At 39.1% G+C, this 23,744-nt stretch overlaps 1 protein-coding gene across 2 annotated transcripts in view; it reads left to right on the forward strand.

The window, feature by feature from the left end:
• LOC139725638 (uncharacterized) overlaps window positions 1-23,744 on the forward strand; it is a 79,020-nt gene that overhangs the window by 34,962 nt on the left and 20,314 nt on the right. The window contains exons 5-8 of one of the 2 annotated variants that reach the window (XM_071636728.1): window positions 11,710-12,010; window positions 13,588-13,689; window positions 20,120-20,269; window positions 22,360-23,229. In XM_071636728.1, the coding sequence (XP_071492829.1) occupies window positions 11,710-12,010; window positions 13,588-13,689; window positions 20,120-20,269; window positions 22,360-23,229 (1,423 nt within the window). The remainder of the gene's footprint in view (window positions 1-11,709; window positions 12,011-13,587; window positions 13,690-20,119; window positions 20,270-22,359; window positions 23,230-23,744) is intronic. The other variant, XM_071636729.1, reaches the window with a different exon arrangement.

The raw sequence follows: 23,744 nt of genomic DNA on the forward strand, positions 1-23,744 counted from the left end.
AAACATGATCGTCAGCTGTAACATTTCAGTTAATTTTTTATCTTATTAAATAATTAGTGTTCATTAAAATCAAGACACATTATTTCTATAACATATTACCGTTGAAGAACATTTTTACTGAGTTCTTGGCATCCCAGTATTTTGACAAATTGAAGTGCTAGAGCTGCAAAAATGTGAAACTTTCAGAAACAGAATTTTTTGTTGTTGAACACTTGTGCAATATTATGGCGAAAGTTCACATGTAGAAAGATGTCGGGAATATAATCTACAGATGTGTATTCATATACGTTTGTAGATAGATATATGGAAGATCTTCCTATCTTAGACAATGCAGTCGTGTGGCTTCTCATTTCAAAGCGACTTCAACAGGGCAGAGCATAGATCTCTTTGATCTGATTGGGCTTCCCTATAAGCAGGCAGTGGTAGTAAACAAGAATATATTTCTGTTTACGCCAGTGGAGGAGACTGAAGTATGGGATATGTGTGAGAGATGTGGGCAGCTTTTATCATTGCCGATATGATCATGTGACCAGCAGAGATGAACCTGTGGAGTAGTGCATGACTGTTATCTGTTAATTTTGAATGTTTGATATGTATGCCTTTTTGCCTAGTATGGTGCATCTTGTCTAGCGAGAAGCGAACCATTGTGATGCCTTGTTTGTCTGCGGAAAAAGAAAACACAACCACATTTGCATAGTTTGCATGATTTTGAAACATTTTCTCAGAGAGCGTAGAAAAGAACACACAATTTGCGAAGTGCATCACACAACATTGAAGTATTGTCTCTTCTCCTGGTACACAGTATAGCACCAGTAGACCACCACCCAAGAAAGGAGAAGGAATAAAAAGAATATAAAAACAGAAGTAGATTACAACCCACATGTTAGCACCATATAGCCAATACACACACCAGAACTACAGTAAGGAGTGGCCAGCCAGCGATGCAGCATATAGCAAGCTAGTTGTACACACTCTTCCCTCCATTGTTCAGAATGCATGCACATAGTAGTGTGTGGTACATGTGTTCACGCACTGCTATAAGGCCAACAGTCTCCTTGTATCCTTTGTAATTATATTGGAAATACTGTAGAATTTAAACAAAATCCACCGTCTAGTTGGGTACAGTGGTAAATTGCGAGCATTTAAGCAGTGCAAGGGTCTGTGTATGTCATAGAAAAAAGTTAAGAATGGTCAGTCATGAAAAATCTGCAAATATAGGCTTTCAGACAGTAAGAAATGTTGAGATGGTCCCTGAAATTGTGTGTGAGATGAAGAAAATTTTAGGTAATTAGAAATCGAAGAGTGAATTCAGATAGAACTTTGGCCAGCAAACTTGGGTCAAAAATCTGCTTTCTGGATCATCATACTTGGATCCTAATTTGATTGTTATCTAATGATTGCCAAGTCAAGTGTTAAATGTTACACGTTTTACTATATGACAGCACCTGTGAGAAGGGGTAAAAAACAACTCATTCATTCATAAAACCACTGAGATCCACTCTTATGATCATTATCAAAAGTGCTAGGGATAACTTTGATGCCACCCACAATTCAGTTTCAGTCAAGGTGCCAAACTTTTTGATGGAGAAATCCCTGAAGGAACTGTAATGTACAGAGCCTGCTTGGTGGAAAAATGACATTAGGGATCGCCTGAAAATAATCAATACCGGCTGCTGTGCACGAGACAAAGTTTGACGAAGGCGCAGAACTCGCGGGATGCAACTTGGGGAGACCATGATTTCTCCCCTTATTTTTTTCCCCTTCCTTGCCTTTTCATGTGTACTCTGCCTAATATGACAGTCTGGATGATGGGATTTTGAATATATTCATCCTGCTCTTTGTTGCTATCCCCAACCTTGCCAATGTTGACCTCCTAGAAGTGTGTCATGCATGGGAAACGCTAGGGGTCAAAGGGATCACATGCGAAGCTTGGCCGTTTGCTTGGCTACTTTTTTAGCTTCTCTCAACCCGAGATAATTCAGGTGGATTCACATTTTTTGCCCCTTTTTCATTATTTGAGGTGCTTCACAAAAAAACTTTGCACATGGTGTGCAGATTCACTTGGTTTTTGTTCACTCAGTTAATGGAGTTGTATGCACAGTGTATGGATATTCTCTACGTGTAATGCGGCGAGCCGTACAGCACACACAGAGTTAGCGCCTGTATTCTCTCCTATGGGGCCCCTTCAGACTGGAACTACTTTCGCATGCAAATGAGTTGTGGCCTCATAAATAAGCCATTACTCATTCTACATGCACTGCCTGTGCACACATGTACACTGCAGTCAGGAGTGTGTGTGTGTGTGTGTGTGTGTGTGTATGTGTGAACGAGCAAGAGCTGTGGAGTGTGTTGTACTGAGTATGTTGTGTTTGGAGCACATTTCAGTGTGTGCTGTGCCGCACCAGCCTCTACTACACTGCACTAGACTAGTCCGCTCAGTGCGCAGTGGTACATGTATGCAGCCTATGGCATTGTGCTGGCTGTAAAAAGGGTTAGGCTCTGTGAATCCACTGATGCATAATGGCATGGAGCCTGAATGATAACAAGGCTGTGTATTTTTTATTCAAACCCAAAGACCTCCAGGAAAGGCATTGCCAATTTACCAGTACTGCTACAAATGGATGATATTGGCAAATATTTTCCATGTTATAAGTTGTGTGTAAAAAAGTACATTGAGAGTCTCTCAAGTGAACTTTGTATTTTTCTCCCCTGATCAGAAGGTCGCTTTAGTTTATATTTTTCACGGAAGATGTTAATCATTAATAGTCAAATTGGCCATGCTGGCTTGTCATATGTGGAACCTCCATAGGCACACAAAACTAGTGGTGGTACTGGGGGTTCTATAATTGAACCTGGAGGCTTTTTTTTTTATTACATTCTGCGTGCACAAGCCACAGCAGTATAGTAGTGTAAAGCTACACATGGCGTATGTGGTGCTGCTCAGTAGGGAGAAGTTGGATTATGTTACTGAATAGAAAATGGTTTTGACTAGTGAAAAAAAAACTTTTTCACATATCAAATTTGTTTGTAAAATGATGTAAAATAGTGTAAGATTTGTAGTTGCTTTCTTAAGTACTGTAAAGGCCTTTTTATTTAAAAGAAATGCACATCAGTCAGAGTTGGAATCATGAATATCAAAGATATAATAGCATGATAAAGTATAGGCCTACTAAGTCGCTCTGGTCTTCTGTAGAATTCATGCAGTCGTTGACTGGTAGTGGAATAGTAGCCTTTGTAATGTAAATAGAGCACATAACAGGATTAAATGTTCAATGCCTTTACATTGTAAGGGTATCAGGGGCATTATTTGATTTCTTTGTGTCATAGGCAGCTACTAATTTATTGGTTATATCCTGCAGGTTGTGCTACATTATTATTTTTCTTTTTAATTGATTAGACTTATTAACCTTTTTTTAAGGGAAATTTCATCTGAAATTTCTAGCAAAGTTAATTTATGATTAATGCTTGGCCTTATTTTTAAGCTCAATTTCCACCACATTAGGGTAAAGAGGATTTAATTTATTGAAAAGATAAAAGTCACTACAATTCAAATTACCTTTTCATGTTATATTGCCTCTGGGTAAAGTGTTGTCAAGTTCATTTTTATACCTGAAAAGTAGGCAGATGATATTTTCTTGCTGGCCTACTCATAAGAACACTTTAATAGTGCCAGGCAGGAATATGTGGTCAGAGGAAATTGTGAAGTCCTTTAGAGTCACTGAACTACATTATGTTGATGTAATTGTAAAAAAAGAAGAAGATATTTGTCAATATAGGCCTACCCCACAGGTTTTTCAATTTTTATCAGCATCCCCCCCCCCAAAAAAAAAAATAAATAAATAAAAGGGATACCCTGTGATGACCAACAGAGAGAATGAAATATTTAAAGGAGATCAGCTTGATTGGTATGTCTGTTGAGAAATTGGTTAACCCGTTGAGGACGGGCTAATTTTTCTACAACACACATTTCCCATAGACACTTGCCCGAGTATACTTGCGACTCGTCCTCAATGGGTTAACAAAAGGGCCCATTCACTCTGACAATGAACACTAGAAAACTTGTGACATTATGCTGCAAGTTGCTTGGTAACTGAGACAAGGGCCAGCTGAAGCGTAACCAGAAAGAAAAATTACACAGGGGAGTTTCACTCTTCTGTCTTCATGTGAAGTTTGCTGTGACAGTTTGAGGAATGAAAACCCTCGGTGCAGAAAACTTGTGATTTTTCTCATGTGACTTCTGCTCATTATTTGGCTCACTCCCCACAGCCACACACAAAGTCTGACTTGCAGCTATCCAGCAAGGCTATTTTGTTTATCATTGTGTGAAATCTGTTGTTGCATGCAGTGTGCAAACACATTGCGCATGTGCTTCGTGGTGGACAAAACTTGCATATTATTTTAGTGCGGTAAGATTGCAAGTTTTCGTGGTAGTATGAGCTGAAGGGGTCAAACAGCATTTTTTTTTACAAGCGCTGTATATAGGGCCTATACCAATGAAAGTGGGCCTTATGGTTGAATACGAGGTTGATCCTGCAGGGCCTTTTTGTATGAGAATTTGCAGTAATGTCATCGAGGCATGCAAGGGATACTGATACGCCATTTATGTTTATTTCGTAAGATTGTATTTTTACTTTTTTGTTTTTTATTTTGTCATATTTAAAAAATGTATTCATTTATTTAGTATTATAATTATTATTATTATTTTTTGGGTAGGGCAATTTTGCGTGAATGTATCAAGTTGGATCCTGGCGTGAATGTGATGTGCACGCTCACATTTCTCCTTCCATTGCTGTACTTCATGCTTGTGAATTCACAGCAAGTGAAATTGTCAGTAAGTCCCGATCATGGCATGTACAGCATGGCATTCATTGATTTGCAATAAGATATGATGACATGTTTTTAGCCCGTTCCATATGGGAACCGGGTGACCTGTGTATTAAGTCTATGGGGATTTCAGAATTTAGTTTGGAACAGGTTTAGTGCTCGTTGACAATAATTTTCAACCATGACTCCTGTAGTAATAGTAAACCTAAGATGGTTTAGGTACTGCTCTATTCCTTGACTTTGCATAGGGTGTCAACTGAATGATATAGGCCTACTGTATACGCTGAATATTTTGCGAGGTTTTTATTATCGCGAATTTCACGAGTCAGGTGCTATTTGCAAAATCAAAGATGCAAAAATAATGACTCTGATCCCGATATGAATGTAACACACACACATTTCTCCATTCAGTACAGTACTCCACGATCACAAATTTAACCACACGCGAAACTGTCCGGAAGTCCTGATTCGTGAAAATTTAGACTCGCTAAATATGTGGCGCATCCAGTAGTGTACTGGATTTAGACAAAAGCGCCTCTGGTCCATATAATATGGCATGATTGGATAATTCATCAGGTCATGTTTTAATATGATACCAGGCATGTATAACAATTTTCTGGAGCAGTCTGCCAATCAGTATTTACTACATTATTGTAAACATTTGTAATCCTTGTTAATGTGTCTATGTAAATGGATGGACTTACATGTATGCGTGCATGCATACTCTTTTATGTTTTTATCAGAAGGATAAATATCTAACTTTTATACCTCCGCCCATAAGGGCACCAGAGGCATTATTTTGCTATGAAATATTTAGTCTATGTATTTAGTCTAGTGACCTTGAATATTTCAAGTTCATGGATGTGAGAGTGCAGTAACCTCTGTAGAAACAGGACCAAGGATTCACATTTCAAAGGGACTGTACAGTACTGGTTGAGGTGAGGATTGAGGTTTATAACATTTTTTTTTTTTGATGAGATAATAAGAAACCTCTTATGAAAAATGAAGGAGCATATGATTTCAAAAAGGATTCAACGTTTATTTGATGGAAATTGGCCTAGAAATGGTTGAGACATCCATAAAAGCGATCATAATAAAATTGACATGCCACGACTTTTATTAGGATCTCTTTGTTTTACCTTGTTTTTTATCTCAGCCATTTCAAAACCGATTTTCATCAAATAATTTTGATTTCCCTAAGAATTGTAAGCTTTTTAACGGTTCATAGAGTGGTTTCCAAATATCTAGCAAAATGTTAAGGCTAGGTCACACTGCCCAAAAGTCGCGTAAACGCATGAATCACGTAAGAAATTCGAGCCTTGCGCGATACATTCGCGATTTGCGCATTTCATGAGTTTGTCTGACGTGGAACCTTCGTAGTTGTCTGCCAATGTGCGCTGGACCGGCGCTTTACGCGATTCCAGCTTTTGAGCAGCGCAAAACTCGGCTTCGCGTAAAAGTTTGCGCAGTATTGCACTGTTTTACATAATTTTTGCGTAGCTCCTACGTGAACAATGCGTGAAATATATGTGGAATATCAGTGATCGTTCGCGAAAATGTTGCCGCTATCGCGTTCATGCGTGAATCATGCGCGATTCATATGCAGTTCATTAGTGATAATGCGCAGATTATGCGTGGTTTTCCGGGGACCTCAGTCATGGTGCACAACCACGAATTCGCCCTATTTGCGTCCCTATGCTCTGAAAGTGCGTTGTTTGTTAGTGATTTTTGCGTGATTTTTCCGTAGTTCTTGCGCAATTCATCGGTGATTTTCATCACGTAAATCAGCGAAAAATCTCTATGGGCAAGCAGGAATAACCAAATTTTGTGCGTGATTCATGCGTTTACGCGACTTTTGGGCAGTGTGACTGGGCCTATACAAGTTAAGTTTTCACCTCAACCAGTACTGTACAGTCCCTTTAACTAAGCAGGCAGGAATATATCATTTATATAATGCATGTACATAAACACAAATAAATGTTTGTATCTACAGTACCCGGTATTTCTATTCAGAGTTGGGCTTGTGTGTGTGTTGGTGTCTATGAATGCTGTACATACCATATGTAGCATATTTTGTAAATATCAACTTTTCAAGATAAATTTCTGTAAGTGGCTAAATTCACTCTGAAAAGAAAACAAAAACAAAAATTCAATATCATTCTTTTTCTAACAAGTGAGACTAATGATATTTACCGTGAATACAATACACTATTTTTGTGGTAATGTTTTTGTGTGTAATTGATTTTTCGAATATATCAGTTTAATAGTGAATTTCATGAAAATTAAGGCACCAAATAATAAACATTTGGTATTAGTAAATACACTATGCATATATACTTTTGTTCATAGGTGTTTGAAATGTTTATCAAAGTGATTAGAGCAAGTAAAATAGTTACCTGTAGTGATGCCTTAGTATGCTTTTTTTTTCTTTTTTTTGGTATGAAAGAAATCAACCTTGTGCAGTTAATGTTGTATTACAAGAAACTAGCCCTTGATTCAACAGAAGAAAAATGATATGGTCACACATGTATATATATATTCAAAGGCGTTTTACTGTATCAATGTGCGTGAAGCATGTTTTGTTTTCATTTGCAACGCCCAGTGCCATTTTACTTTTCTTTTCATATCCCTCTCCTTCTCTCTCTCTTTCTTCCCCCTCTCTTACACTCTCTCTCTACCAATTGTAAGCCACTTACTGGATATAATATGAACAGGAAGCTGGTGAATGAAACTGTAGACAAAGCTCTCGATGCACACAAGGAAAAGTGTGTGTATCCAACTCTGCTGTTGTGTCTTTCTGTTACAATCTGCATGAAAGAATGTTTGCATTCTCTCAGACTACGGGTCCTTTTGTAAACCAAAGGTACCAATGCGCTGAGTATAATTGTGGTTCACTTCTTGGCACAAACTCTTTTTGAAGTGATATTTATGACCATGATTTCAAGCTCTGGACGGTACCTATTTAATACATTACAGTACTGTGAGGAAAATAGTAGATAACTTTTTCCCCTTCATTTTAATGTGGTCTCGAAGTATTTCAGCATTATTTGAGACACAAGTTTGGATGAGAAATTGATGCCTCCCTTGTGTAGTTGATAATTGGATACTCGGATAGTCACTTGAATGAGCATCACAGATGGAAATTGTGCTACGCCTGAGAACTCAGCAACAATTGTACATGTGCATTGATTCGGTTGCCTGAGCTATTGTAGGTTTCCATTGTTAGATTAATTGTTATTATATTTTGGATCAAAAATTTATCCTTAATTGATTGGTTTGAAGGAGCTTCACATGATTTTAGGTATTTTCTGCTCTCAGAATGTTGGCATGCTTGACACTCCGTGGTGTACTCTTTGCAAAATGACATTTTTCTTTTTAATGACATTTTCCAAATTATATTACTTTTTGTGAAATGATGTCACAAAGAAATTCTGATATCATGTGCTGCTTCCTACCGTCATTCTGAAATGTAACAATTTTTAACAAAACAGTTGTGACATCACAGGCAATTCTGACATCACTTCACCACTTGTACTGTAAAATGTAACAATTTCTGATAACAATTGTGACATCACAAAGCAATTGTAACATTGTACACTGCTTCCTACAACCACTGAAATGTAACAATTTCTGACAAAACAATTGTGTCATCACAAAGCAATTCTGACATCGTACATGTGTGCTACTTCGTATGGTCAGTGTAAGATCCCCCACAACATTGCATCCACCACACGACTTCATGCCTCTCAGTTTCCCCTTCTTTTGTTTAGATTTTGATCCAAAATATAAAACAAATATACTATGCGTAAGTTCTAGTTACTGGCTAAAACTATGTGCCTCTTCACTTCGGGCCTGCACCCTTCAGAGAATACTGTAAGACATGATATATTCGCGGCATGAAATTTTTTGTGAATTGCCACTGCCATTCAATGTATATAGTATATAGAAGAAATTTCTCATGCATTTTAATTTCGTGAATGTTGGCGCTCGCGAAATTCGCAAAAATTAAAATGCACGCGAACATTCCTCGTGTTACAGTAGTACCACTTTGGAGTCACCTCTGCCCATAGGTTTAACCAGAAATTCTTAAGGCAAAGTATTTGTATTATAATGTTATGCCACATCCCACACTGTATGATGGTATGCATTTTATTACTGCATACCGGGTAAACCATTTCTGAGCTGCATTGTAACTGTTGGACCCCGTTTACAGTGCGGGGCTGGGCCGAGCCAAGGCCTAGCCGCGGCCGAGCCCAGCCTCAATTTTACAGTGCCGGGCTCAGCCCGGGCTTTTAATTCAAACCTTTCAATATTTTTGTCATAGTGGCGCTCTACTTGCAAGCAAACACTATTATAGGGAGGGCGCCGGTCGCAATGTGGTATAGTCTGGTTTCCAGACCCTTTGCCAACTAGACTCCGCGTCGCCGCCCCTTGATGAAGTCACAGCCTTTGCCGAAGACAAAGGCCTCTGCAGGACAAAACCACCTTAAACTATATTAGTTCTCGACGTTGAGGGCGTTAATATCCTGAATAGCGAAATAGTATGGTCAGAGGGTCTGGAAGCCAGACTAAATTTGGTACTGCATTTGGCCCAGTTTGCGTTTACAGTGAGAAAAGGCCGGGCTCAGCTGCGGCTGAGACTACCGCCAGAGCTTGGCCAAATGCGCGGCCGATTTTGGTACCGCATTTGGCCTTTTGCGCATTTACAGTGAAATAAAGGTCGGGCTCAGCCGCGGCCGGGCCCGGCCCTTTCACTCACTGTACACTGGGTCTTAGACAGTTTCACCCTCCCCCCAAAATAATGAATGAAAAAGGAAAAAAATTTGCTATCTAAGCTACAGCAAGGATTTTACACACACTGAATGACATTGGTTTGAATTACATTTTCAATTATAAACATATCCATGAGTTCAGGTCAGCAATTTGTCAAAAATTCCAGCTGAAACTGTGTACTAGGTCAAACCCCCTATTTAGTGCTGCCAAGATTGTAATTGTGGAACCAAAAGGCAAGAATAGTAGGCTTAAAGGACAAGTTCACCTTCATAAACATAAGAATTGAGAGAATGTAGCAATATTAGTAGAACACATCATTGAAAGTTTGAGGAAAATCAGACAATCCGTTCAAAAGTTATGAATTTTTGAAGTTTTTGTGCAGTACCCGCTGGATAAGAAGACTACTGCAGTGTATGAATAACTTAGATGTCACATGCGTACAACAATATAAGGAAAATATAAAGAGAATTTCACAAAATTCCATCTTTTGAAAAAAGTACACATTCCCCTGACTCGTTACCGATAAATGTTATGGGTAATATTATTCCCCCTGCCTTTAGAAAGAGGCAAGTCAATTGCTCTTTTATTATGTGAAAAAAGTGAAAATATGTTGAATTTTCTTTTATATTTTCTTTATACTGTTGTACGCACATGACTCACAAGCTGTAGTAGTCTCCTCATCCAGCGGTTCCAACACAAAAATTTAAAAAATTCATAACTTTTGCATCGATTGTCCAATTTTCCTCAAACTTTCACTGATGTGTTCTACTAATATTGTTGCATTTTCTCAATCCTTATGTTTATGAAGGTGAACTTGTCCTTTAAGTTTTCTTCACAACCACTTTAATGTCATAGTGTTTCTTATTTATCTAACTGTGATTTTCCCCTAAATTAGTGTATTGTGATCAGAAGCACTCTGTCTATATTGTAAATATGGTTCGATATAGAAGCATTCGCATGAATCAAGGATGAGCAAATGTCAGCTGAAGAAAAAATTTTGTGTATTTTCCTATTACTGTAATGTACATTCATACTTTGTCAGCACAGCTTGGTTGCTTTTCTACCTGGTGCAACTTGTGCATTGCCTCTTTGCACGGGGAGGTGGAATGTTTTCTTTCGTTTCATGACATTTGCTCCTCCGACAATTGCTCCCATGAAATATTTGCATGCTAAGCCACACATAAATTCTACTCAAAAATATAACTCAAACCCTAATCTTTATCCTCACATTAAATTAAACCTGAAACCGTATAACAACCTTAACCCTAACCCTAAGTCCTTGGAGAAAATAAGACCAAAGCAATTGTCGCAGAGCAAATGTCATGTCACACGATTTCCTCTGGTACTATTGTTTGTTGGTGTGCCCATGCTGTTGCAAACTGTACAGTATTGTAAGATTATGATTATGAAAAGATTAATCTGTATCTGGTAGGAAATATGTGATTTTAAAGAAAATATGTGTGATTTGAGAATGTGATTCACTTTGCAGATGCATGCCAACAATTGTAGGTGATTGTTTATCATCAAGATTATTTGATATTTGATTTTCTTGTATGTTATCAGGTGACGATGCCAGGGTATTTTCCTGTGGTACTGCTTTTTACAAATATTTTGCTGTGTTCGTAGACCACGCATGTTCAGTGTGATCAGGGCTTGAAGAGAAACATTATACCCGTTTGCCTGATTTGGCAATCAGGCAGGAATCCAATACATTCTACTTGTAAAACAATGAGTTTTGAATGCTTGAGGCAAACCGGCATGAGAATGTGTGGTACTATAAGAGACACATGGATTTGTATTTGAATCTGTACGAAACTGATTGGTTTTTACCTCCATACAAAAGTGGCATTTGTGCGTATGTCTGTGTGAAAGATGATAAGTAGGCTTACTGTGAGGGTAGAAGTTACGCTTTCTGATGGGCGAGTGATAAAGGCGTGGAAGGGTTGGGGATAAAGGAAGACCAGAGCAAAGTAAGAGTGTTACAGGGAGAGGGGGTGATGTAGATACAATGCCAAAAGTCTGTGTGCATGTACATTGTAGATTGGGATGTGATGTCCATACAAGGGATAGCTGCCCAAATCTAATTCTCCTATTTTTACCTCCTTTCTGCAGGACTTGTCGGGATCATTAGACGATCTTCCGACAGGATGTGACTTCAACAGCCAGTCATCATCCACGGCAGGCGCAGCAGGAGCTGTGGGCAATTCGAGTAGCCACGCCACCCCAAACACCAGCAGCTCAAACAGCCAGAGTGGTTCATCAGCTTCCACAGCTCCACCCCTCTCCCCAGCCACCTCAGTACACTCCCCTCACGTCCACCCGTCAGTTACAGCCCTCAGACCCTCCCCTTCACCTGTGGGCTCACCAGCGAGTCATATATCACGCTCATCACTATCTCCAGCCAGTGTTCATGGTAAGTTTTCGCTGGTGTTCTAATACCCTCCCCCATTTCTTTTTGGAACAACTGGAAAACTCATACTATACAACATACAGTGAACCTTTGCAAACTATATACCAGAGACAAATAGTAGCACAACCTGTAAAACATGATGCCCCCAATGCACCAACACAAGTCCTCATGTTTCTTATTTTGCCATATTTTCTCCCCAGATTCTACTGTCCTATGAAAGCACTTAGAAAAAAAATGTTAGTTTTAAAGAACCTGTGTAGAAACTGATTGGTGATCATAGAATCTCCTCAACCTATCATATTAAGATATTGCCTTGTCAAACAGTCTGTAGTTACTGTTTGTTTGTTTTTGTTTTTTTCAAACAAACAACAGTTTGATTCGTCAGTGAGTATTAGTGTGATATTCCTGCATTAATGAAGCCAAAGTTAAACTAATATTTTGGCTGATAGCTACTGTGTCTAATATTCAGTCGAGCAGAATGAGTCTGGCACAGACAGACTACCTGACATGAAGTTCAGTTTCATTTTCTCTGCAAGGAGAAAGAAGAGTATGGACAGGAAAAAAAAAAATGGAAAGTTTTTAAAATCAAGTCCCTGTGCTTGCTGTATTTACCATTCCGTTTGTTATGTAATCATTATTGCACGCATATGTTAACTAGTGCCGAATCTTTACATCTTTGATGATATTAAAATGAACACTTGCAAGTAAATCCTATAAACCTGTAACTGCCAGTTTTCAATTCAGTGTGTACCTCCCAAGGAAGATATGTTTTCACTTCCCTTGTTACTCCCACATTTATTACACTGATTGCTTGCATTCCACTGCCAGCTGAATTTTGTCATTCAGTGTACACAGTGGATTGGCAATTATCCAAGAATAAATGGAGGAAATGTGTTCTAGTACAAAGTAAGATCATAACTCAGTAAGAGTTTTTTCCTGATTTTTTGTCATCATTGCTGTGTACCTTTTCATTAGCAATATTGGTTGGCACAGGATGCATTTTATAAGTAATGGCAGTTTCATGTGTATAAGTTGTAGTTCAGTTTTATTGAGCACATGGTACAGGAGTGTATGCTCAAGGAATGGTGATTTCATCACTTCCATGAGCGGCTCACCTGGTTATGAATGGTAACCGAAACAGACCGCGGGGACCTGCAGGAAAAACAAAAAAGGAAACCTGTGCGAGACCAGTTGATAGATTGGAGTGCATGGAGGAGGGGGGCGTAAGAGAATACGCAAGAGGGAACTCCCCCAAGTGTGAACTGTGGGCTGAGCAGTGGGACAACTAACCTGTCCAGAGTAAATGAAGACTTCACTGGTGAAGAATCTCCCAATGTGCAAACAATGTCTGACCGGAAAGGACCTACTGCAATAGCCTGGTGACTCCATCAATTCTTATGGCAACTACTGTACACTCTTGACGAATGGAATGATATTGGTAAACATGTACATGATCATGGTTCGTAGATGCTGTCAGTGCTTGTGGGAAATTATTTGCAATATGTTACAACTTTTGTGCTTCTTTGTTGTCGTATGTGTGTGTGTTTGTTTGTGTGTGTGTGTGTGTGTGTGTAATGTAGGTGGTCCTATGACTCCGCAACCTTCACAGAACCAGACGTTACCAAACCAGTCAGATGCTTCGACACCGCAAACGCCAACTTCAACACCAACTGAAAGTAGGGGTAAGCTCTCTTCATTCTCTATTATATTTGTTTGTCAGCTGTTTCTAATGTAAAAAAAGAAGAAGAAAAGACACACACACACACACACACACGCATACACAAAGCACCCCACCCGAAAATCTTCCAGAAAACAAAACAAATCAAAACAGAAATGGGTTCGTCTGAGGTAAGACTTGGCTTTGGCTGAGGTGCATCTGCATGATCTATGTATTGTTGTTGATTACTATTTGCTCTTTTCAAGGGTGTGATGTACCATATGAGCTGTTATATTTGCTTCTCTTTGGTCACTTCTGTACCTCCTCCCTGGTTTATGTGTGAAACTTGATGGTCATCAAATCACTCAACCACATACAGCAAAAATGACGCATCGTACCATGTTGGATACCTTCAGCAAAGGCTGTCTGGGAACATTTTAAATCACATGCTAGCGCTTTCAAATTTGAGTCACTGTGTTCTGTTTATTGATGCTAAGGCTCTGATAGCCCACACAGATTAAAGGCCAATAATCATATCATGGAAGATGAAATGTTATAGCAGTGAATTTGCACTACTCCTATACTTTTCTGGAGAGACATAATTATATTCATCTTTACATTTTCCATGATGATATGAAGATGTTATGTCCTCATTTGATGTGAATGCAATGTTACAATAGTTAAAGCAAATTCATGGCCATGCTACGTGGAAGATTTTGTTTTCTTTCTCTCTGTTAAGGCCTTATTAGACATGTTGGATTCGCTCATGCTGAAGCTTTTAAAAACTCTATTTTTAGTTATTTACTTACAAATATTTATTCTAGTAGTTTGGGTTTCTAACAATATCAAGTTAATGCAGCCTTCACTAAGTGGAAACTACATGATTTCATTAGAGAAAAAAGGTTCACAAAAGTCATTATTTGGTCATGTCAGTACAGCAGCTCTGAATATTTATATAAGGGAAAGAAATTCTGACCAGGGTAAATGATTTTGTGGAGCCCTGTTCACATTTGTATTTTCACTACCTTTGCTGCTGCAATGTGTTTACTACATATATTGCCTTTACATATAGTAAAAAAAAAGAAAAGATAAAAAGATAAACACGTTTCCCACTGATCTATGCCTGGAATTCAAAGATTACACACTCATTCAAAAAAAAAAAAAAATGCAAAAGCAAACAAACTTGTATCCCTTGCACACATTTACCCTCGATATGAAAGTACAGAGTGATTAAAAGATTTTATTGTCATTATTTTAGTCATTTTATCAATGGAATGTCGAGAATCTTGTTTAGGGAAGTACTGCAATGGTAGATATCTTGATAGTTGTGCCGTGTTGCACAGTTTAATTTCTGTAACAAAAACAACATTGCATGAGGAAAGTTTTTTTAAAGAAAGTTTGCACATTGCACACTTAATGTATGATTGAAATCAGCTGCAGTTGAAGGTGCTGATATCATTTGATTGCATTATCTTATGTACTTCATTGTAAGTGGAAGAAAAACTTTTTTTTTCTCGGTAGCACTAGAAGCTTCATAATTGCAAAATGCTATCGAGTCACAATTTGAATGATGCTTTTGGCACTAAACTTGCAATTATAACAGCTCATGGTATGTCATTGACATAAATATGCAAGGTAAGTTTAGGGGGAAATTAATGTGAAATTCTTAGGGCATTGATAAAAAAAAATGAGGGGCAGAGAAGGTGGCTTTTAAAGGGGATAGACTTTGGTTGCAGAGCTGTATGAAACTAATTCAAGGAATCAGGCATTTTCAGAGCTGGAGAAACATTTCTTTTGTGGGAAATGTGTCTCGTACATTCATCTCTTGCTCTCCCTTTGTTGTTTGCACGCAGTGTTAGTTTTTGTTTTCATATAATTTTTTTTTTAATGTGCGTGTGAAATATGTCCCATGTATTTGAGAATGCCTTACTATGAGGATTTTGCTAGAAGGTTCAATTCATATTGGTCAATCAAGTATTTGATTGTTTTATATTATGACACCTCAAAAATAGGAAATAGAAGTATCAGCCCTCATGAACAAATGCTTTTTCAGAATTGCAGTATTAATATAAATTAAAAGGAGATGAATATGAAAATGGGATGAGGCTTGTCATAGACAAAAAAAGTATGGCTTTGCAAAGATCAATTAATAATAAAAGCCACAGATTGTTTTCACTTGAGGGACTGAGATGCATTGTTTAAAAAATGCAAAAGACACTGTTGAATTAATTATGTCATTATGATAATGAAGTTGCAGTGAAAGAAATAATGAATGTTTCATACGTGGAAAGAATAGCCGCTAATTGTCACGATCACATGGGTAGTGTATCGGACAAGGTGGAGCGTGCATTTAGTGGCAATCAGTGAAGCTCTGGAGGGAATGCGATGCTGGCTTGATGGTAAACAGGACTCGGGGAGAACCGGGGTGGGGGAGTTTAGGAAGGAAACGAGAAATCATACCAGTTCACAGCACCAGCATGTGTGCCGCAAGGGATAGTATATCGTAACTTTGGTGTCTAATATGGCATATCCTTATTGGAAACCTGATGTTGTGTGTTTATGTGTGCGTGTGTGTGTGTGTGTGTGTGTGTGTGTGGAGGGTGGGGGGCAGTTAGTTGCATGTTCAATCAATCTGCAGTGTGTTATTGAGGGAATGCCAGTTGGTTAATACCAGACTGTTGCATTAACTCTCCTTTGATTCGTTTTGTGTGTTCCTTTTTAAAGGGTTCAATCACCAGCATGGAATGAACAGTGGTAATAGCAGTGGTGCCGGTGCAGGGGCACAAATGCCCCCTCCTTACAATAACCAACAAGGACCTTCGTCCAAAATGCCATTCCAGAATGCTTCAGGTAGACTGGCCACCAAAAAGTACCCCACTCCTTCTCTATCTCTACTCCCGTCCCCCTTTTACCCGTAACCCTTTCAACCCTGGTACTTGAGAAACCTGCAACCTTTTTTCTATTAACTGTGAATGCGTACATTGTACATTGTACTTGAAACTTCTTCAAAATCCCCAGCAATGCAGAACCTAATACCCCTTTTCATCCCCTCCACTCCTTACTTACTCCTGGATCCAGCTGTAATGAACATAATTCTTTGTCTTTGTTATAAATATGTCTTGAAGAAATAAAGTATTCATCTGAATATTTTATATGTAACGAGATTAAAGTCCAGAAGCTGGCTCAGTTATGCTTCCACAGCCTGTGAAGATGTGTGCTATGAAAGATGAATAGTATTACAAATTTGTTTTTATTTTTATTTTATTTTTTTTTTTTGGGGGGGGGGATGGGGTAGGGAGGGGATGTCTCATGTTTGTTTATAAGACCATAGAATCTTTTCAAGTTGTCTCAAGTTGTTAAGTGTTGCCCTGTTGAACGGTCCGAGGTTAATCTTGTATTCCTTGTCAAAGCAGAACTCCGCAACAGAAAGAGAATGAACTCCATTTGCATGAATATTTGATATACACTTGATTTAGATGATACATGTGTTTTATGTTTATCCACAGTTTCTTTATGTATGAATGTAGTCTAGGTGCATGTAGACTTAACTGACTTAGGAACATCAGGAGATGAGATACAGTTGTATGTGAAATAGTCTATGTTACATAGTTGCTTTGTTGTGCTGCATTTACTTTATATTTCTGGCGGCCACGGCAGTCACGTTTCAGGCCACCGTGGACAAAACGGGATGGATGTGAGACAATACGGTGGGACGGGATAGGCAGATGTGACAGGCTATGGTTGCCTTGGCTGCCGTGTCAGATTTTTAAATTGTAAAAAAATTTGCCATGGCAGTCCCAGTGCAATGAGAAACGTTGTATGGCGTAATAAAACGGGATGAACGCAACAAAACACAATGGCACTTCATAGGATGTAACAAAACTTGGAGGTGGTCCGTAGCGGGCCGTGACGGAAAATATTGTATTGATGTCTAGCCTGACCAGAAACTGAGAACGGCGTCTGATAGCTATATGTTCACCGGGACAAGGACTGGAACAAACAAGACTGAATACAAAGAGGGGAAAAACAATGTCTCATCTACCCACGGTGCATTACGTTTCAGGCAAACGGGGCTGCCATGGCGGCCAGGAACATGTTGTTAATGCAGCACTGGGATGTATTTGGTCCCTTTCGAGTATCTTCTCACAGTTCGATTTTCTCATGATTGCAAAGGCCAGCATTGATGTTATATCATGCTCATAATGGCTGAAAACTTTCTTTTTAAAGCAGCATTTTCAAATGGTAGAATGATTATATCAATATAAGCTATCCTGCGGAAATGGAAGTTGGCCTTTTGTATACTGCCTCCTCTACGAACGGTTCTATCATTTGACCTTAAAAGTATATGTACAAATAGGGGACAAAGATGATGGCATTCATTCTGAGAAGGAGTTACTTGATAAGCATAGTGATCTGTAATGGAGGGAGGATTGCATTGTTATCATATGACAGTTATCATTAGCTTCTGGGCATTTGAGGGTGAAATGAACTTTCAAGATTTCTCATGCTAAATCCGAGGCAGTTTTTCCTACAGTTGTGCTTGTGATTTGCAGAGTCCCTGTATTTTTGTTGTGTGGACTGAAGAATGATAAACTGCACTAAAATTGTTACTGTAAAAGTGGATATAGCCACTTGCCCGAGTATACACTGGACTCGTCCTCAACTGGTTAAGAAACATTCTAGAACTATTGAATGGCTAAGACTTTATAAGACCTGCAAATGTCACTGCCCTGTAGGAGAGTCATTTCCACAGTACCAAACAGCACCCAACAATAAAATTGAGAAAACAAAAACAACTGGAAGCATGATATACAAATGTATGTTATTCCCCCCCCCCCCCAACAAAAAAAAAGCATTTGATATGCAGTCCCATGCACTGAAATAAGTGTTGCCATTGAAAGATAGTATTTAACCTTGGATTTTTTATGCAATTTTACCTCTTTGTGTTACTTTTATAACTATTTGCCGAAGATTAGAAAGATTAATATTTTAGTAAAGATTAATAGTTCATACTGAGATGCTTCTATCAATTTGAGTTACATTGTCTGTAGGTAAAGGTTGATAAATCTGGGGTCTACAATGATTCAAAGTGTGTATTGCACACTTAAAAAAAACAGTAAAAAATACATTTACAATGTGTTTGTGCATTTTGGAATATGAAGTGTTGAGTGCTGAATGGCTGAAACATGCTCCTAGTACTGGCTAAGGCCCTATAATGTGGCAAGCGCTGTGCCGGATAAAGAATTAGTTTATGGCTGAACTACGGTACTTCTCCATAGGTAGAACTCACTGTCGATTCCTACCCTTGTGATGTTGCCAGTCAAAATCTTGAACAGCTGTACATAAAAAGCACATGACTGAACACAAATGTTGATCAGTCTCTGGCACAAGCCCAGTGGCTTCATCCAGAAGTAGACTGTTGTGTTTATAATCTAGATGAAGGTTTATTTTGAAAATAGCAACAACAACAACAACAACAATAATTGAACAACCCTTGTGGCCTTTTTGCATTGCTTTGAGTATATATTTTCTAAGAAACACCGCACAGCAGTGAGAGGGGGCGGGTACAAGTGAATTTTATTGCCATATTCGACAATTAAAAAAAAAAATCTGTTTTATTAGACATGATTACTGATATTGCTCGTATTATGAACAGCAAGAGACACCGTATTATGGACATTTCCCGTCATTCTTTGACACAGATTCATGCTAGTGTAGATGTTATACAGTTAGTGCAGTATGTTATAAATTACATTAAACATGTGAATTTGCATCATCCACCCATATTTCTGTCTTTCCATGTTGCAAGTGTTATAAAAAAAGTCCCAAACATACTACCTAACAAAAAATGTTATTCAGTTTCATTTTGTTAATATTTGTAGGGCAGAATTTTACAGTAAAATGATATGCACAAGATGTGAAATATATTTGCTTGGTGTTATGCCACATACATTTGGGAGATGTAAGCCAGAAATGTCATGCGACAAAACTTCCAGTTTGTAAATAGCTTAATGTTTCAAATGTTACAAGAGTAATAGTTCCAAATGTGTGAACCAACTCTGATCTATCAGTAGAATAAACTCCAGATTTTTAATTTTGTGGGCACTTGACATTGACTATACTGCCAAAGGTACACATTCTACAGTGGTGATCTGGCAAAGTGCTTCAATATGGCAAATCCTTAGTTCTTCGGCCAACTTCATGGGCGAGAAGTATGTCCTGTTTACATATACCAGGTACTTTTTAGTTAGTTTGTCTTTGATACACAGGATTCTTGTGCTACCTATAGTAGAGTCTGCCATGAAATGTTGGTAAGACTCTCAAGTGCCCAAAGAGGTGAAATGAATGTACCTTCCAAAAGGAAAGCGAAGAAAAAAAGAGTAGCTTTGGACCGCCGGAGCAAGTGGGAGACTGTTAACGTGACACAAGTTTGTTTCGTTCTTCCCCTCCGACAGGTGGGTCGTCCGTGTACTCAGGTGGGATGGGAGGGTCTGGGGGCCATCATCAGTACGGGGGATACCCGGGCGGTGCCGGTACTGGTGGTGGTGGTGGTGGTGGTAGTAGTGGCTACTACGGTCACAATGTGGGCCACTATAGCCATCAAGGTGAGACTCTCTAGATGAGTGTTGCCCATCCTCTACTCCCCTTTTCAAAACTGCTCTCTGTCTACTTAACTTTTGCTCTCTGTTATCAATGCTGCTTTGATTTTTTGTTTTCCCTCATCAGTCAGAGTCATGCCTGATTTTTTAATACTCTTCTGTTCTCCTTACATCATTCAACATAATACTGCACTTGAGTTTGCAGATCGTGTGCTTTCACAGCCCATATCGTTTTTTTTTTTGCTCGGCTGGAGTTTGTGTGCAATGCTTCTGTTGAGACTTGCAATTTTTAGTTGGTAACATCCTTTTCATTATGGCCCTTTGAGTTCAGTCACTGTTCATTTGCCACAGTTTCTGTTATCCCTGTCTTGCTGCATACTTGTTGTGCCTCTGTTGTTTGTGTTTTTATTTTTCTTGACTGAGTGTCAAACAACATTCATCCCTGAAACATTTGAAGATGCAAAAAGTAGAAAGGTGTGGAATTATCCCTCTATGGATTTGGGACTTCACTTGGCATGAACATTTATAGATAGGGTCTATTCTTTCTTTTTGAGGTACTGTAAAAGTGGATATTTTCGCGTGACTAATTTTTTGCGCTTTGCTAGGTGAGAAGAGTTTCGCGTGTTTTTAATTCCGCGGAATCAAGACACCAAGTACACGAACATATGGCAAGCAAAAATATTCGTGTGCTTTTATTTTTGCGCTGGTTTCTGGTTGCGCGAAAATTTCAACACCGCGAAAATTTCCACTTTTACAGTACCTGCCAAATTTATATCTCCCATACCCCCCCCCAAAAAAAAAAAAAAAAAAAAAAAACTCAGGACGAAGAATGTCGGTTCCAGTTTGCCAGAGTAACTAGTGTGAATGTTTCAAAATGGAAACAAAAAACAAACAAAAACAGTTTAGATTGAATTGAAACATTCTTCTCTCAGTCAAATTATTTGCTTTCATGATGCTTCCAATGTATTCCAAAGTGGCTGTATAGAAAAGCATTTGGATATAAAAAAACAAAACGTGCCATGAGAATTTTACTTATCTTTTAGTTAATTACGGCATGAAATGGTATTGATAAATCTGCAAACTAAACAAATGTTCGTGTAACTATGTATGTGTGTAAATTCCTACCAGAGTTCTCATATTTATTTCTAATGCTGCCGTCAAAACTCCCACATGGGGGAATTGTGTAGTGTAGGCGAGGGCCTATGTCTTGACCTATTCAAGGACTTGGCATCAAAACAGTACTTCTCTTACACTCCAAACACCCCCTGTGATTTCAGGCTCTGTGAACAGAGGTCACAAGAAGTGAAAGCCTCTGTCTGTAGTCTTCTTATTTCAGACTCCATTGCACTTATGCGGACATACAAAATCAGAAGAATATATAAGAAAACTTAATTTTTTTTTAAACTTTTGATAATAGAACAACCTTAGGTATGGCTTGTGTGAATAAAATTTTATTGGTAGTGCCATATTTTGGTCGCTGCTGTGATGGTTGTATGGATTTCTTAGGAGTGCTTTAGTAAAGAGAATGCAAGCTATTAAAGCATAGATACCCCCAAGTAATCATTTCTTTTGGTTTCTTTGGTGTTTATGTGAACATCTAGATATAGGCTTTGCTGTGCTTCTTTGAAGTGAATTATTGAGTGAATTTGTGTTTATGAAGATTGGTTGTACCACAGGGTATATCTGACATAAATAGCTGTATGTCAAGGCAATTTGTGCTTGATACATCATGCTTTGATAAACATCCTAGCTATCTTGAGTATATCTGATCAGTGACTGTGGCTTTGTGATAACACTGAATGACATCATACTAAGAGTGCAGTGGATTTCAATAACAACAACCCCCTTTTGCACCTCTTGTTTATTTCATTAAAGAAAGTTGTGTACTTCCGCTCTTCAGCAGTTGTTGAATGGCATCAGTATTTGATTTGCCTTAAAGAGTGATAAACAAAATGCCGTATTTGTTTGGTGAAATTAAGGGTTGATAAAAGTGTAATTATAGCAGAGAATGTTGAAGGAGTCTAGTGTCACCACTCTTTCTCCACTGTTCTTGTTTTAATCTTCATCTTATCCCATTTTTGTGATGTTCTGTGCAGGCAATTACGGGAGACAAACAGGGATGCCAGGCTATGGGAGTCATCATGGAAACACACCCAGCTCTGGCGCGAACAACCCTGGCAATATGAGCTACGAGCAAAGATTGCGCAACAACAGCAGCAGTGGCGCCATGAAGATGGACCACAACTCGCAGTATAGTGGATACAACTCAAGCAGCATGCCCAATACTAGCCACAGTATGGGACCCAGCCAGGCGGGGCCCAACAGTATGAGTGCAAACGCTGGGCGTGGACCGGGAATGAGCCCCACGTATGGCTATGGACCCGGTGCACAAGCACAAGCCCTGATGCAAAGGACAGATGGCATTGGCTCTGGGCCCCCTGGAGGGCCCACCAGTGGTGGTAGTAGTGGTGGTGCCAGTGGTAACAGTAGTGCGGGCGGTAGCGGTGGTGGTGGTGGTGGTGTAGCCAATGCTGCAGGTGGTGTTATACACGGTGCGCAGGCGGCGGCCGCCGCGGCTGTTGCCGCTGCAGCCAATTCTGCCCATCAACCCAAGCCCTTTGGTCAGCGGAACCAGTACCCACTGAACCAGCAAATGCAAGGCCAGCAGCCCCCTCAGCAGCCCTCTTCCCAACAGGGACACTATCCCCAGTCCTTTCCCCAGCAGCAGCAGCAGCAGCAGCAGCAGCAGTGGAACCAGCAGGGGCACCCGCCCCAGCATCACTTTGATCAGCAGGGCAATGGCCCCCAGTTTCCGGGAGGAGTACCGACGAGTGGAGACCAAACAAACTTTAACCAAATGCCTTCATCAGTGCCCAATGACGCCATGCATGGGTACATGCATGGCAGTTCGGGGAACCAAATGCCACCTCACACTGCTGCAACAACAATTGCCAATAGCTTGTCTGGTATGTTGTCTGTACAAAGTGACATGTGGCAAAGCTGCTCATGACACTGCCCTTAATTTAATCCTCAGTTAGTGATGTATAAAGTTGATATCAATGACTAATCCTATAACATATGATTCTTGGTCATCAGTTGTATTTACGTCTTGCTCTCCTGGAATTCTTAGATCATAGCCTACAGATCCTGATTCTAAATAAATCTGGAAAAGTCATATTGGACAAGGGTAAAACAAAAAAAAAATGACCTTTACACATAAGACGAAAGTGAATGGAATTGTACTGGTATTCATGAAGCTCATTTTGATGTAATTTGATAAAATGTGATGCAGTACCTGTTGTGCATATGCCTTTGCAGTGTTCCACATTTTTTTGGGGTACATCAAATTCTGTTCATTTTACATTATGTGAATAAAGAACTGTGTAATAATTGTCTTGTGATGCACAGCTATGTGCCACTGGCTTTATTTGATTTTTTTTTTTTAAGTGTATCACTATAGTCTTGCCATCCCATGACTGCT

The sequence above is a fragment of the Diadema antillarum genome, unplaced genomic scaffold (assembly GCF_040938485.1).
Source record: "Diadema antillarum isolate AM-2024a unplaced genomic scaffold, OU_Dant_1.0 seq00000053_RagTag, whole genome shotgun sequence".
Classification (NCBI taxonomy): domain Eukaryota; kingdom Metazoa; phylum Echinodermata; class Echinoidea; order Diadematoida; family Diadematidae; genus Diadema; species Diadema antillarum.